This window comes from Salmo salar, chromosome 12 (genome assembly GCF_965601325.2).
Source record: "Salmo salar chromosome 12, fSalSal1, whole genome shotgun sequence".
NCBI lineage: Eukaryota > Metazoa > Chordata > Actinopteri > Salmoniformes > Salmonidae > Salmo > Salmo salar.
The window spans coordinates 87,242,613-87,258,771 of NC_138302.1; the positions used below are offsets into that span (position 1 = coordinate 87,242,613).

At 41.3% G+C, this 16,159-nt stretch overlaps 1 protein-coding gene across 1 annotated transcript; it reads left to right on the plus strand.

The window, feature by feature from the left end:
- Window positions 1-4,052: 4,052 nt before the first annotated feature.
- LOC106565723 (bactericidal permeability-increasing protein) lies at window positions 4,053-11,629 on the plus strand. The gene is made up of 16 exons (XM_014133138.3): window positions 4,053-4,357; window positions 5,785-5,902; window positions 6,042-6,156; window positions 6,333-6,464; window positions 6,612-6,767; window positions 8,386-8,449; window positions 8,539-8,599; window positions 9,605-9,696; window positions 9,870-10,046; window positions 10,145-10,204; window positions 10,422-10,589; window positions 10,684-10,751; window positions 10,833-10,875; window positions 10,965-11,028; window positions 11,114-11,190; window positions 11,312-11,629. The coding sequence occupies exons 2-16, from the start codon at window positions 5,800-5,802 to the stop codon at window positions 11,351-11,353; spliced, it is 1,422 nt and encodes a 473-aa protein (XP_013988613.2). The 5' UTR covers window positions 4,053-4,357; window positions 5,785-5,799; the 3' UTR covers window positions 11,354-11,629.
- Window positions 11,630-16,159: the final 4,530 nt, after the last annotated feature.

The window sequence follows — 16,159 nt, forward strand, 5'->3', positions numbered from 1 at the left end:
AGCACAGAAAAAAAAAAATGTATGAAATTGTATGAAATGTATGCATTCACTACTGTAAGTCGCTCTGGATAAGAGCGTCTGCTAAATGACTAAAATGTAATGTAAATGTAAAACCATGCCCCAAAGCAGCGTGTAAGCGTTGATTGGATAGTTGAAGAGCCTCATCCAGGCGCAAAGACAGGCTAAAATGTCTGAAGTTATTGACATTGTTTAAAAGTAAAAGATGTTTTAGCTTTAAATTTGGCCCATTATTACTGGATTAAGTACAAGCATAATTCACGAGTGGTAACTGTTGATTACTGGTTTACATAACTTGATTTTAGAAATACTGTCTTGCAAAGCTTGCTTGAAAAACTTGATTTTAGCAAGCATGGATGCTGCAAACGATACAGCGATAGATTCTTCAAACCCGGTACCGTGAGGTAAGACAACGTTTCCAAATCTCTTAGCTAGCTATAATAGTTAGCTAGTTAAGCTTGATAATATGCTCTCAAAACGCTTTGGGGCGTGGTTTCGACTTGGAATCGCTTGGAAGAAACTCACTGACCAATCAGTGTGGATTTGAATGTTGCTAGGCTACTTATAAGCGTGTTTTTGCACCAAGTAATTACTTTTTATCTGCTGATGCTATGTATTGGCCAATGAGAGGCTTTGAAGCCACCGGCCGCCATATTGGTACTCATCAGGAGGAGCAGTCCTCCATAGAAATTAATTTAATTCTACAGTATTTCAATCAATGCTTTCAAGGACAAAATTCCATGTATTTAAGTATTTCTTTGTTGTAGTGGCGACATTAACATTAGTACTCTCTCCAAACAATCTTTAAGGATTTAAAAAAATATATTTTATTTAACTTTATATTTCTATGTTCAGTTCACATAGTATAATTTCAAAGTTTGCATTAAGGTGTCTGTAATAGAATATACTTGGCAAAAACGAATGTAGACAGTAATAAATGCATTGGCTTCCAAAATATTTTTTACAATAGTGGAGAAGTACAAAAATGGCTGTGCAGTGGCTTCAAAACCCTGTCAGTATTTTAGGGTATATACACATCCTTGGGCCAGACTGTGGTTGGACGTTACCATCTAGTCTTCATAGCATTTTATTCTCTGATCCTCGCCACTTTATTAAAGCCATTTAGAGCTACTTGAATGATCTTACCTATTATACCTTTAAAACAATATGTCTAAAAATGAACAAACTCAAAGGGTACTTTTGAGATATTTAGATTATATTTGTAATCAAGAATCAATACATTAATGTAAATAAAATGCATTCTTAATCTAAACACTACTCGTGTTTCAGAATACACTGTATGGGTTCAGATGTTTTTTTAGCATCTACAGAATCATCGTTGTAGTGTCTAAAAGAAGGAAAAAATGTCACACATTTCACAACTTTTTATAAAAATGTAAAGAATTGGATACAGATTTCAAAGGTATGCAAAACATCCTTCCCCCAAAGGACTTTTTTACGGATTTCATTTCAGGAAGATCAAAAACAGGATAAATATCTTTGGGCCATCCTTTCATGGAATTGACTAGATTGCCCTTCTTTGCACAATGTTTGCTCCATGCTCTCTCTGTTACCTACAGAATAGGTAGTCTCAGTGAGTCCATTTCTCAAGCAGCTCTTCCTGGTTCAAAGAAGTGAATAAAAGGCCATGTGCATCTCTTTGCCACTTTCTTACCAGTTCATAGGTAACTACAGACTTGTAGATTTTTTCTAATACATGTACCATATGTCCATGAGTTTGACCTTGACTCCAGGGTTGGCAGCCAGTGATGTGGAGAGAATGTTGATGAGAATGTTGTTGTTGATACTCTGTATTTTCAAATATTGTGATGGCAGCATCATGTTATGGGTATGCTTGTCACCAGCAGGGACTGGGGAGTTTGTTAAGATCAAAATAAATATGAAAGGAGCAAAGCCCTGGTAAGTTACAAACACACATTTTAATGCCAGACACACAAGAATGGCTTTCCAAGAAATGCTAGGTGTTCCTGAGTGGTCCAGTCTCAGTCCTGACTTAAATCTGCTTAAAAAAACATATACAAGGTTTAAATATAGCTTTTTTTACTTTGCCTTCTTTAAGGCAGCACAATGTGAAGACTAGGCACTGTACACTGTACTCCTCACAGCCCATACTGCCTCAATGCTTTGCTCTGTCCCATTCACAGGGGAACAGATTGGGATGGCATCTCTGCAGCAGAATGACCATGAAGGTCCCAGATCTCTCTGGAGAAAATAGAATGTGACCATTGGCAAGGTCAAGTACAGCATGACAGGGTAAGGGAACACATTGAAAGTATCCTTTTCAAATATATTGCGGTCAAATACATTGTCTGCATATCTCATTGATAATCAACTGTTCTTACAAATGCTATAGTGTTCACAACACGCCCCTATCCTACCAACTATGTACTGTGTTCTATCCTCCAGAATGACAATAGTGAATCTGGGACTTCCCAAGTCTGCTTTGGTACTGGTGCCAGGTACTGGAGTCAGCCTGGCTATTACTAATGCCTTCATCAACCTGCACGGGAACTGGAGGGTCCGATACTTCAGGTTCATGTGAGTGCATGAGTGTTCTTCTGCCCTGGTTCTAGGGAACCTCTGGGTTGTGCAGGCGCACTAGCCATTTAGAGTAGCACACTAGCCATTTAAAACACTGTACAATTTCCTCTTGGGTCTATCCACACTCCAAGGGGCTCAATCAACATTTCTTACTTTCTGTGTGACATTACAGAAAAGACCGTGATGGTAAATGGACTCACCATCACTGCCAGTATTGCACTCAAGAGGGATAAGACTGGTAGGCCAACGGTCAGCACTGTCAACTGTGTGGCCAACGTGGGCAGCACCAGCATCAAGTTCCATGGTGGGGCCAGGTAAATGGAGTATAGACATGTGTCTGAACTAAACACTATGGTGCACTTAAAACTTTTTCAGAACGCATGTTACTGACTTAATCAAACCACAATGTCATAAAATGATTGCAATGTGGATTTATTGTGTTATATGTTTCCTCAAATGCTTGGTTTCTGTTTTCCAGCAGGCTGGACAATCTTTTGACATCCTACATTGACAAGTCCCTGCACAGTGCTCTGCAGAAACAGGTGAGGGACAGCGTAATGCCAGACTACAAACTCATCAGGTTAATCTCGTTCTGTCTCGTGACAATAACAATCCCTCTGTTCATTTTTACAGATCTGCCTCCTGGTGGCTGATGCTATTACTGACATGAACCCACACCTCAAAACTCTCAATGGTAAAACAAGACTTACAGAATTTAACTTAATGAACATATGTGATTATTATTGTGTTATTCATAGGCTACTAAATGGATCTAAAATATTTCATATTTTCTGCCATCTTGAAATTCTAGCCAAAGAGGACAAGGATGCTGAAATTGAATATCACATTTTGAAGGTGTGAACTCCAGATTTCTGACTCATAATCTATCCTCATTTCAGAGTTGGAGTCACTAAGGCAAGAGGCTAGAAGTAAAACCTCTCTCTCCCTCGTTCCACGTCTGTCTGTCTGTCTGTCTGTCTGTCTGTCTGTCTGTCTGTCTGTCTGTCTGTCTGTCTGTCTGTCTGTCTGTCTGTCTGTCTGTCTGTCTGTCTGTCTGTCTGTCTGTCTGTCTGTCTGTCTGTCTGTCTGTCTGTCTGTCTGTCTGTCTGTCTGTCTCTCTCTCTCTCTCTCTCTCTCTCTCTCTCTCTCTCTCTGTCTCTCTCTGTCTCTCTCTGTCTCTCTCTCTCTCTCTCTCTCTCTCTCTGCAGGGTGAGTTCTACAGCATTGGGAAGCACCAGGAGCCTCTGTTCTCTCCCACGCCCTTCTCCCTGCCTCCTCAGGACAAGTTTGGCTTGAAGAAGCCAGACCACAGTAATTCTTAAGTTCTTGATAAGAGCCTATGACCGAATGATACACTCTACAAGACATTACTTTATTACTGCAATTATTGGTTGGATTTGTATCAAACCTTGTGACCTAGTTCTCAATGGCACTCATAAACATGCCATTGTTTCCTTTCTCTTTACTGTATGTCCTGAACAAATCCTTCTCTGAATGGTATGAATGGAAGTCTGAAAATACGAATCTATTAGATTTGCAGACATAACTAAGGGAATAGCTTAGATTGATCTTCTTTGCATAATGTTTGCTCCATGCTCTCTGCGTTATTTACAGAATGGGTAGCCAAGTATCAGTGAGCCCATTTTGCAAGCAGCTCTTCCTGGTTCAGAGAAGTGAATGAAAGGCCATGTGAATCTCTTCTCCTTTCACTCTGCCCTGCCGCCAGCCAGGGAGCGACAACAACAGAAAAGAATCCACTTTCTTACCAGTGCATGAGGTAGGTAACTACAGAGTCGTACATACAAAATAGACTGGCCTGTTTCTCTCTGTCAATTTAAAAGTGATCTCTCTTTTACAGAAGTGTGTCAGGTTTAGGTGAGAACCCCATGTTATCATTTGTGCTAATGTGTACATACTGAGTGTGGGAATGTTTTGCCGGTATTCGGGGAAAATGTATTGTAGGGTAATTTTATGAAAGCTGTCACTCCTCAATCTCCACTAAGTAAGCAGGCTAGATGGTGGGTTGACATGGACATACAGTGTGGAAATTATACAGTATGTCAAAAGTGCTATCTTTGTCCCTGGGTAGTTGAGATACTGTTTATATGATTTGCGGTTTTAAACTTTCTTCAACATTCTCCATTTGCTCAAGAGAGGTAAAAAAAACACAGAAAACTGATTCCAATGGGGAAGCAATCAACAAATAACTAACTTTCTATAGATACAGTGTACCTACCCCTGTCACGTCCTGACCAGTAAAATGGGTTATTTGTTATTGTAGTTTGGTCAGGGCGTGGCAGGGGGTGTTTGTTTTGTGTGGTTCGGGTTTTTTGGTTTATGTTCTACCAACTACCCACAAACTACCCACAAACACAAGAGAAAATAAACCCACTTAAATATGGCCTCCAATTAGAAGCAACGACAACCAGCTGCTTCTAATTGGAGGCCGTTCCCAAAGCTAACATAGAAATAGAAAAACCCACATAGAAATAGAAAACATAGAACATACACCAAAAACCCCGAAACACACAAAACAAACACCCCCTGCCACACCCTGGCCAAACTACAATAAGAAATAACCCCTTTTACTGGTCAGGACGTGACATTTAAACCCAAATACTTTTAGACTTTTACTCCGGTAGTATTTTACTGGGTGACTTTCACTTTTACTTCAGTCATTTTCTATTAAGGTATCTATACTTTACTCAAGTATGACAATGGGGTACTTTTTCTATCACTGGATACAGAGTTCCTTGACAAACACACCAGTCACATGTCTGTGAACCCAAGAAGGTGCCACTGCTCCGTAAAATGATTTAAAATATGGGACTTTGTGTCACAAAGTGTTGATGGTATAAGGGAAGCTGCATGCAACAAAACAGGAAGTATTTGTCAATTCTAGAAATTCCCCTGCTCAGTTATAAGATTGTGGCAAAATATGGTTTCATTATTGGTCAAAAGAAACCAAGTCAAACGTAGGTCAATATTAGTGTTGAGATAACAGTGCACGTGTCTAGAGCGAAAATCAGTACAGTGGAAAATAAGGATTTACACAAGAAACTGTTCAACCTTAATGTTCCTCCCATGAAAACGGAAGCCTAAAAGTCATAAGATATGAATGTTCCCAATTCTATTCATTGGACAATAAACAATACACCTGTACTGTAATGTAGATATGTTATTGTTTGTTCATCTTCCCTACAGGTGACTGCAGTCAAGATGTCTCCATGCTGTTTGTTGGCTCTGTTGGCTCTAATCCCCTTAACTCTGGCTGCCAACCCTGGAGTAAAGGTCAAACTCACAGACAAGGGCATTGAATATGGTATGTTTGAGGCAGGGGCAATAACATTGCATGGTTTTAGATCAAGATGAGGCTGTGTATTATGATCATGTGGCAAATAAATATACTATTTTCCTCATAGCCCATTCTGCCTCAATGCTTTGCTCTGTGCTGTCCACAGGTAAACAAATTGGGATGGCATCTCTGCAACAGAAACTTAAGACCATTAAGGTCCCAGATATCTCTGGAACAGAGAAAGTGCCTCACGTTGGGAAGGTCAAGTACAGTTTGACAGGGTAAGAGGGAAAATCCAATGTCTTTTCCCCCAAAAAATACATTGCAGTCAAACACATTGTTAATTGTCTGCTTATCTCATGTAATCATTTGATGATAATCAACTGTGTTTACAAATGCTGTTGTGTTCACAACATGCCCTTATCCTACCAACTATGTACTGCGTTCTAACCTCCAGAATGACAATAGTGAATCTGGGACTTCCCAAGTCTGCATTGGTACTGGTGCCAGGTACTGGAGTCAGCCTGGCTATTACTAATGCCTTCATCAACCTGCACGGGAACTGGAGGGTCCGATACTTCAGGTTCATGTGAGTTCATGAGGGAGGGTCTGAACACCCAGTGCATCCCCAGGACCAGGATGGAACAAGACTAAAACACTGCACAATTGTCTCTTGGGTCTGCCTATCCATACCCCAAAGGACTCAAACAACATTATTTTCTCGTTAACAATCTAGACAAGACCGTGGCTCCTTCGACCTGGCGGTAAATGGACTCACCATCACTGCCAATATTGCAATCAAGAGTGATGAAACTGGCAGGCCAATGGTCAGCACTGTCAACTGTGTGGCCAACGTGGGCAGAGCCAGCATCAAGTTCCATGGTGGGGCCAGGTAAATGGAGTATATCCTCTCTGGGCTAGGTGGGACGAATTCGTCCCACTTACGCAACAGCCAGTTGAATCCCGTGGCGCGATTTTCAAATACCTTAGAAATGCTATTACTTCAATTTTTCAAACATATGACTATTTTACAGCATTTTAAAGACAAGACTCTCGTTAATCTAACCACACTGTCCGATTTCAAAAAGGCTTTACAACGAAAGCAAAACATTAGATTATGTCAGCAGAGTACCCAGCCAGAAATAATCAGACACCCATTTTTCAAGCTAGCATATAATGTCACAAAAACCCAGAAGACAGCTAAATGCAGCACTAACCTTTGATGATCTTCATCAGATGACACACCTAGGACATTATGTTATACAATACATGCATGTTTTGTTCAATCAAGTTCATATTTATATCAAAAACCAGCTTTTTACATTAGCATGTGACGTTCAGAACTAGCATACCCCCCCGCAAACTTCCGGGGGAATTTACTAACAATTTACTAAATTACTCACGATAAACGTTCACAAAAAACATAACAATTATTTTAAGAATGATAGATACAGAACTCCTTTGTGCAATCGTGGTGTCCGATTTTAAAATACCTTTTCGGTGAAAGCACATTTTGCAATATTCTCAGTAGATAGCTCAGCCATCACGGCTAGCCATTTAGACACCCAGCAAGTTTAGCCCTGACCAAACTCCGATTTACTATTACAAAAGTTTGATTACCTTTGTTGTCTTCGTCAGAATGCACTCCCAGGACTGCTACTTCAATAACAAATGTTGGTTTGGTCCAAAATAATCCATCGTTATATCCAAATAGCGGCGTTTTGTTCGTGCGTTCTAGACACTATCCGAAGTGTAAATAAGGGTCACGAGCGTGGCGCAATTCGTGACAAAAAAATTCGAAATATTCCATTACCGTACTTCGAAGCATGTCAACCGCTGTTTAAAATCCATTTTTATGCCATTTTTCTCGTAAAAAAGCGATAATATTCCGACCGGGAATCTCCGTTTAGGTAAACAGAGGAAAGAAAACAAAGCATTCTGTCCACACGGGCAAGCGCCTGAGTCTCACAGTACTGTAACCAGCCACTACCCAAACGCGCTACTTTTTTTCAGCCAGAGCCTGCAAAGCCACGATTCAGCTTTTTGCCGCCTTTTGAGAGCCTATGGCAGCCGTAGGAAGTGTCACGTAACAGCAGAGATCCTTTGTAATGGATAGAGATGGCAAAGAAGGCCAAGAAATGGTCAAACAGGATACTTCCTGTACAGAATTCTCAGGTTTTGACCTGCCATTTGAGTTCTGTTATACTCACAGACACCATTCAAACAGTTTTAGAACCTTTGGAGTGTTTTCTATCCAAAGCCAATAATTACATGCATATTCTAGTTACTGGGCAGGAGTAGTAACCAGATTAAATCGGGTACGTTTTTTATCCAGCCGTGTCAATACTGCCCCCTAGCCCTAACAGGATATAGAGGCACTTAACACTATGCTGTACTTAAAACGTTGTGAGAACACATGTTATCAATTTAGGAATCATCAAACAATGTTAAAAAATGATTGCAATGTGGATTTACTTGTTTCCTCAAATGCTTTGGTTCCTGTTTTCCAGCTGGCTTTACAATCTTTTCAAGTCCTACATTGACAAGGCCCTGCGCAGTGCTCTGCAGAAACAGGTGAGGGACAGTGTAATGCCAGACTACAAACTCAAATTAATCTTGTTCGGTTCACTTGACAATAACAATCCCTCTGTTCAATATTACAGATCTGCCCCCTAGTGGCTGATGCTATTACTGACATGAACCAACACCTCAAAACTTTCAATGGTAAAACAAGATTTAAAGGCCAAATGCAGTCAGTTTTATATCGTATAATTTCTGGGTAACAATTAAGTACATTATTGTAATATATTTATATTAAAATGATCAAAAATAGCTTTTTAGCAAAACAATTATTTCTCAAGCAAGAATTTTGCTTGGACTGTCTGGGAGTAGTCTGAGGTGGGAGGGGAAAACTGAAAACAAACTGTTATTGGCAGAGAGGTTTGGAACTCTCTTTGTTATTGGTCTGTTAACCAATTTTCCGCATGGCGATGTCACGATGGAAAGCCGAAACTCCCGCCCATGCAAACCTGATGATTAGAAGGTCCTGTGTGGATTGTACTTTCAACCAGAAACTATCAGGAAATAACACTGATACATTTTTTTATACTTTTACAGTGTTATTTCATCAACTGTTGTACAATATGATACAAAACACAGGAAAAAACATAATTTTCACTGCACTGGGCCTTTAAGCACTTATCCTCATGAACATATTTGTATAAATCAAATCAAATCAAATTTTATTAGTCACATGCGCCAACTACAACAGGTGTAGACCTTACAGTGAAATGCTTACTTACGTGAACCTAACCAACAATGCAGTTTTAAAAAATACGGTTAAGAATAAGAAATAAAAGTAACAAGTAATTAAAGAGCAGCAGTAAAATAACAATAGAGAGACTATATACAGGAGAGTACCTGTACAGTGTCAATGTTGAGGTAGAGTTATTTCGGGGCAGCAGGTAGCCTAGTGGTTAGAGCGTTGGACTAGTAACCGAAGGGTTGCAAGGTTAAATCCCCAAGGTAAAAAAATCTGTTGTTCTGCCCCTGAACAAGGCAGTTAACCTACTGTTCCTAGGCTGTCATTGAAAATAAGAATTTGTTCTTAACTGACTTGCCTGGTAAAATAAATATCTATATTTTTTTATGTTATTAAAGTGACAAATTACGGTGTTATTCATAGGCTACTAAATGGATCCTAAATATTTATTTTCTGACATCATGAAGTTCTAGCCAAAGTGGACCAGTATGCTGAAATTGAATATTCCATGGTGACATCACCCACCATTTCAAAGACCTCCATGGAATTCAGCTTGAAGGTAAAAACTTCAGACTCCCAATCTACCTTTCAACGCTACAAACATATGGGCTCAGTAAGGCAAGATGTCAATTCTCCCTCTCTCTCTGTCTGTCTTCCTCTCTCTCTGTATTCCTTTCTCTCTCTCTCTCTCTCTCTCTCTCTCTCTCTCTCTCTCTCTCCCTCTCTCTGCAGGGTGAGTTCTACAACATTGTTAAGCACCAGGAGCCTCCGTTCTCCCCCACGCCCTTCTCCCTGCCTCCTCAGGACAACAACATGCTCTACATCGGGGTCTCTTCCTTCACCCCCAACTCTGCAGGCTTTGTGTACAACAATGCTGGAGCTCTCAGCCTATATGTCACAGATGATATGGTGAGTCTGAATCTGATTCCCATCTACAGGGAGTGAGGTTTAACATAGTCCCATCTGCCTCAGGGGTGAGGTTAAACATAACTGTTTTCCCCTGACAGATCCCGCCTAGCTCTCCCATCCGTCTGAACACTGGAACATTTGGAGTCTTCATTCCAGAGGTGATACACCAGACCCCACTTTCACCATTCTACCTCCATATGATATGACTTCATTTGTTTAGAATAAAAAATCTATGAAATTAGTTTGGCTTTAGTGTCCATCCAGAGATGGAAATGAGCCTTTTGTTCAAACACATTTACTTTGTGTTTGTATCTAAGAGAGGATAAAGTTAACATTCTTCTCAGGATTAAAGAAAGATTATGTGTGTTGTTTCAGATAGCGAAGCGTTTTCCTGGAATGATGATGAAACTGCTGGTGAAGACGGTGAAGGAGCCCACCATCTCTCTTGAGCCCAACAACGTGACAGTCCAGGCCAGCGGCACAGTGACGGCCTACGCCATCCAGCCCAACACCACGCTCTCTCCCCTCTTTGTCCTCAACATGGTCAGTCAGTCTGTCAGTCACTCAGGAAGTAGAATACTGTAGCTTAGACTGTGAGAGTGATAATTAACTCTACAAGCTTTCTCTATCTCTGCAGGAGGGTAGTGTCAGCGCTCAACTGAACGTGACTGGGGTGAAGCTGGCTGGGGCTATCACTCTGAACAAGTGAGTATGATTGGTTCAAAAGGGGAACAAAAGCCCTTCAAACACTGACCAAAGTAAATTAATACTGTCTGCTTTTCACAGAATTGAGATGACATTGGGAACTAGTTATGTGGGACAGTTTCAGGTAAGAATGATATTTTCAGAGCTTATGACATGCATATAACTTGCTAACACTGAACCACTGAACCTAAACAATGAAATTATACCAAACAGGTTCAATCCCTTGACAACATCTTCCTGATGGTTCTGAAAGTGGTTGTGATACCTAAGGTCAATGGTGAGTGCTTTATTTCCATGTTTATTTATTTTCATTGTTTCTGCACTGATTGGCCACTGGAAAACCATGTGTTTGTATCTTATAGCTCACCTAGAGAAGGGTTTTCCCCTTCCCTCTATTGGAAAGATGAACCTTGTCAACACTCAACTGCAAGTCCTGAAGGTACAGTCAGATATCTAAGAGCTCATATCTTCCTACATCTCTTCTCACGTCCAATATATCTTACACTGTAGCCAGTGTGTGTCCGAAATTTGACAAACTACTGTTGCTTTTCTGTCTCCAGGACTACATGCTGATTGGGACAGACGTTCAGTTCACAGGATAAGTGCCATGTAAATCCCAGTGCAAGTCATCATTAATCGATGATTGATCATGCATCAAATCATAAATCAAATCAAACCAATGAGACATGTAATTAATGTTTGCAAATCAAATCTATTATACTGTACATATATAGTCTAAAACAATGCACCACATTCTGAAATGAAATACTGTATCTTCCAATCTTTTCAGTATTCCACTTCTATTCAATGTTGTAATTTATATTGAATACATTTGTATAAATAAACAAATATCAGTAAAGCTTTCTTTTATTCGAAAACAGTCTTCTTCAGTCTTCAGTCTGTTGTCTGGTTTGAGGAACATCTTTGTCCATCAACTGCTGGCTTTATAACGATCTATGCCCACAAAAAGCCTGCAAAGCACTGCTCAGCACCGTGGTGCCACAAAGGTTGTCCACTCCACACTCACCTTCTGGGTACAGAGGACAGAGGACCAGAGGACTAGACACTGTGTTGGTCGGTCAGACTGAAGCCAGTTGTCCGTCATGGTGGTGGTCAGATAGATGTGTAGCTGTGTCACTCAGAGAGGTGTGGCTGAGGGTGTGGCCTCTCAGGCTCTCGGAGTTGGCTGATGTGTTCTGTATGTACCGACAGTGTACCTAAACGGTAACACTTTATTTGGATAGTCCATCTGTAGATGCTCTACAGACTATCAGTAACATTTCAACTATCTACTAACCTTACACTTTAAAAATAAAAGGTTCCTGGAGTATCCTTCAGGGGTTCTTCAAATTGAAACTGTCGGGGAACCCCTATAAGTTCTTCAAAGAACCCCTTTTAATGGATCCTCGAATAACCTTACATTTTTTAACTACACCCCCCCTTCCTCCCCTATTATTATTATTATTATTAATAATAATAATATGCACAACAATAACAACAATAACACAATATTTGTTATAATAAACACAATATTTGTGTGTTTACTATGATTTTAGTGGCAAAGCAGAATACAAATCTAAATATGAGGTAAACTCCCAGCAGAGCCCCAAGTCCAATGGGTTTGTCCTCTGGCGTGTTGATGTTAATGTGTTGATGTTCTCCGTATCCATAGCTAGAATGATTTTGCAGTGCATGGTGATTGAACAGGTTTCCTGTTATATTCATCAGAGGTGTAGGGAGGGTGAAGTCTGTGAATCCAAAAAATAGTACTTACACAGATGATTAACAAAATATGCACACGGCAGTATTCATACTTTTGGGGTGGCAGGTAGCCTAGTGGTTAGAGCATTGGGCCAGTAACTGAAAGGTTGCTAGATTGAGTCCCTGAGCTGACAAGGTAAAAATCTGTCGTTCTGCCCCTGAACAAGGCAGTTAACCCACTGTTCCTAGGCCATCATTGTAAATAAGAATTAGTTCTTAACTGACTTGCCTAGTTAAATAAATACATTGTTTTCTGTGGTGAATGAAAAAAAAACTGTTTTGATAATGGTTTTCATACAAATACCTTGTAATCTAGAGGCCTATGGGATATTCATTGATGAGGTAAGGAAGGAGAATGGTAAATGTGATCTGTATAACATACCAGTACCAATTGACATACCTTTGTTTGTAGCCTTGTCTGCATACCTGCAGACACAGATACAAAAGTGAGCAGTCATCTGCACCCAATACCGCTAGCCTTCAACATATTCTTATAGCCTACATATTCTTACCTCTTTGTTGATTGGTAGCCATTGAATTGTGTACATTTTCTGTTTTAAAAAGATTTGCACAAATATGAAAAGATAGATGGTATCATCATAAAACCATATCAATCTAGATCATACAAGGGACAAACCTTACCTTAAATTGAGGAGCTCTTTACATTTTTCAGTTAAGTGCCTGCATCTTCTGTCCTTTAAAATTCAAATCCAAGTGTTTCAGTTGGGCAGTTAGGTTCCTGCAAGAACCCCCACCAACTAAGGAGGTTCCTCGATGAACCCCACCTCCTATGGGGTACTTGGAATAACCTTTTGGGGACCTTTTCAGTGCCAAGAACCCTAAGGTTCTTCAAAGAACTTAGAAGAACCCTTGTTGAACCCCTAATTTTTAGAGTGTAGCCCTAATCCTAACCTTAACCCTTATCCTTACCCTAAACCTAACTCTTATCCTAACCCTAGCCCTAACACTGACCCTAACAAGGGCTTAATGAGCCTCAGGTGTGGGCCAATATCAGACCGATTGGACTGAAGGGAAATTTGAACATAAAGCTCACCTCGTTGCCTCTTTCTTCGTCAAAGTCCAGTTGGCCATGGGGGTAGCGGATGTGGCTTATGATCTGACGATCGGAGTTCGAGCCCCGCTGGGGATCACACCGTTCTTTTCCCCCCAGGGCCTGGGAACCTATAGGCCACAATGCCCATTGGCGGCCCAAAGCCATAGGCCATAATGCCCATTGGCGGCCCAAAGCCATAGGCCATAATGCCCATTGGCGGCCCTAATGCCCTTTGGCTGCCCAAATCCTTAGGCTGTGTCGGTAAGATATGCACCTGGTTTTATTTTGGGTTACGAGGGGTGAATTTTTTTTTACGGTTTTAAATACTTATAAAGGGTATAGGGACCTACATACCCACCCTGTGAGCACCATCCTAAGGGCCCAACTCAATGGGTTACAGCAGGAGGGAATTATATAGCTTTTTAAAAAAGCCTCAGAAAAATGACTAAGTCCAAACTGGTCAGAAAATCGGCTATGTTTTATATTTCAGAAATTGCACTATGTTTTATTTTTGGGTTACTAGGACCATTTAAAAAAAAAACGGTTTAAAATAATTTTAAAGGGTATACACATATCTCTTCCTACTATGTCATCAACATACTGAAGCCCCATGTCAGTGGGATAAAGCATTAGTGATTTATAAGTGTTTTTATGTGTTTTTGGGCATTGGCCAAATCATGTGGGCCTGGTATTATTTTGAGGTCAAAAGTCTTCAAAATGGTTTTAAATAGTTTTAAATGGTACACACATAACCTTTCTATCTATGTGAGATACATACTGAAGCCCCATGTCACTGGGATAAAGCATTAGTGATTTATAAGTGTTTTTATGTGTTTTTGGGCATTGGCCAAATCATTTTGTGCCTGGTATTATTTTGAGGTCAAAAGTCTTCAAAATGGTTTTAAATAGTTTTAAATGGTACACACATAACCTTTCTATCTATGTGAGATACATACTGAAGCCCCATGTCACTGGGATAAATCATTTCTGATTTATGAGTGTTTTTATGTGTTTTGGGGCATTGGCCATATCATGTGGGCCTGGTATTATTTTGAGGTCAAAAGTCTTCAGAATGGTTTTAAATACTTTTAAATGGTACACACATAACCTTTCTATCTATGTGAGATACATACTGAAGCCCCATGTCACTGGGATAAATCATTTCTGATTTATGAGTGTTTTTATGTGGTTTTGGGCATTGGCCAAATCATGTGGGCCTGGTATTATTTTGAGGTCAAAAGTCTTCAAAATGGTTTTAAATAGTTTTAAATGGTACACACATAACCTTTCTATCTATGTGAGATACATACTGAAGCCCCATGTCACTGGGATAAATCATTTCTGATTTATGAGTGTTTTTATGTGTTTTTGGGCATTGGCCATATCATGTGTAATGTAATCAGTCAGGTTTCAAGACTGGGCATTCAACTGAGACTGCTCTTCTCTGTGTCACGGAGGCTCTCCGCACTGCTAAAGCTAACTCTCTCTCCTCTGCTCTCATCCTTCTAGACCTATCTGCTGCCTTTGATACTGTGAACCATCAGATCCTCCTCTCCACCCTCTCCGAGTTGGGCATCTCCGGCGCGGCCCACGCTTGGATTGCGTCCTACCTGACAGGTCGCTCCTACCAGGTGGCGTGGCGAGAATCTGTCTCCGCACCATGCGCTCTCACCACTGGTGTCCCCCAGGGCTCTGTTCTAGGCCCTCTCCTATTCTCGCTATACACCAAGTCACTTGGCTCTGTCATATCCTCACATGGTCTCTCCTATCATTGCTATGCAGACGACACACAATTAATCTTCTCCTTTCCCCCTTCTGATAACCAGGCGGCGAATCGCATTTCTGCATGTCTGTCAGACATATCAGTGTGGATGACGGATCACCAGCTCAAGCTGAACCTCGGCAAGATGGAGCTGCTCTTCCTCCCGGGGAAGGACTGCCCGTTCCATGATCTCGCCATCACGGTTGACAACTCCCTTGTGTCCTCCTCCCAGAGTGCTAAGAACCTTGGCGTGATCCTGGACAACACCCTGTCGTTCTCCACTAACATCAAGGCGGTGACCCGATCCTGTAGGTTCATGCTCTACAACATTCGCAGAGTACGACCCTGCCTCACACAGGAAGCGGCGCAGGTCCTAATCCAGGCACTTGTCATCTCCCGTCTGGATTACTGCAACTCGCTGTTGGCTGGGCTCCCTGCCTGTGCCATTAAACCCCTACAACTCATCCAGAACGCCGCAGCCCATCTGGTGTTCAACCTTCCCAAGTTCTCTCACGTCACCCCGCTCCTCCGCTCTCTCCACTGGCTTCCAGTTGAAGCTCGCATCCGCTACAAGACCATGGTGATTGCCTACGGAGCTGTGAAGGGAACGGCACCTCCATACCTTCAGGCTCTGATCAGGCCCTACACCCAAACAAGGGCACTGCGTTCATCCACCACTGGCCTGCTGGCCCCCCTACCTCTGAGGAAGCACAGTTCCCGCTCAGCCCAGTCAAAACTGTTCGCTGCTCTGGCACCCCAATGGTGGAACAAGCTCCCTCACGACGCCAGGACAGCGGAGTCAATCACCACCTTCCGGAGACACCTGAAACC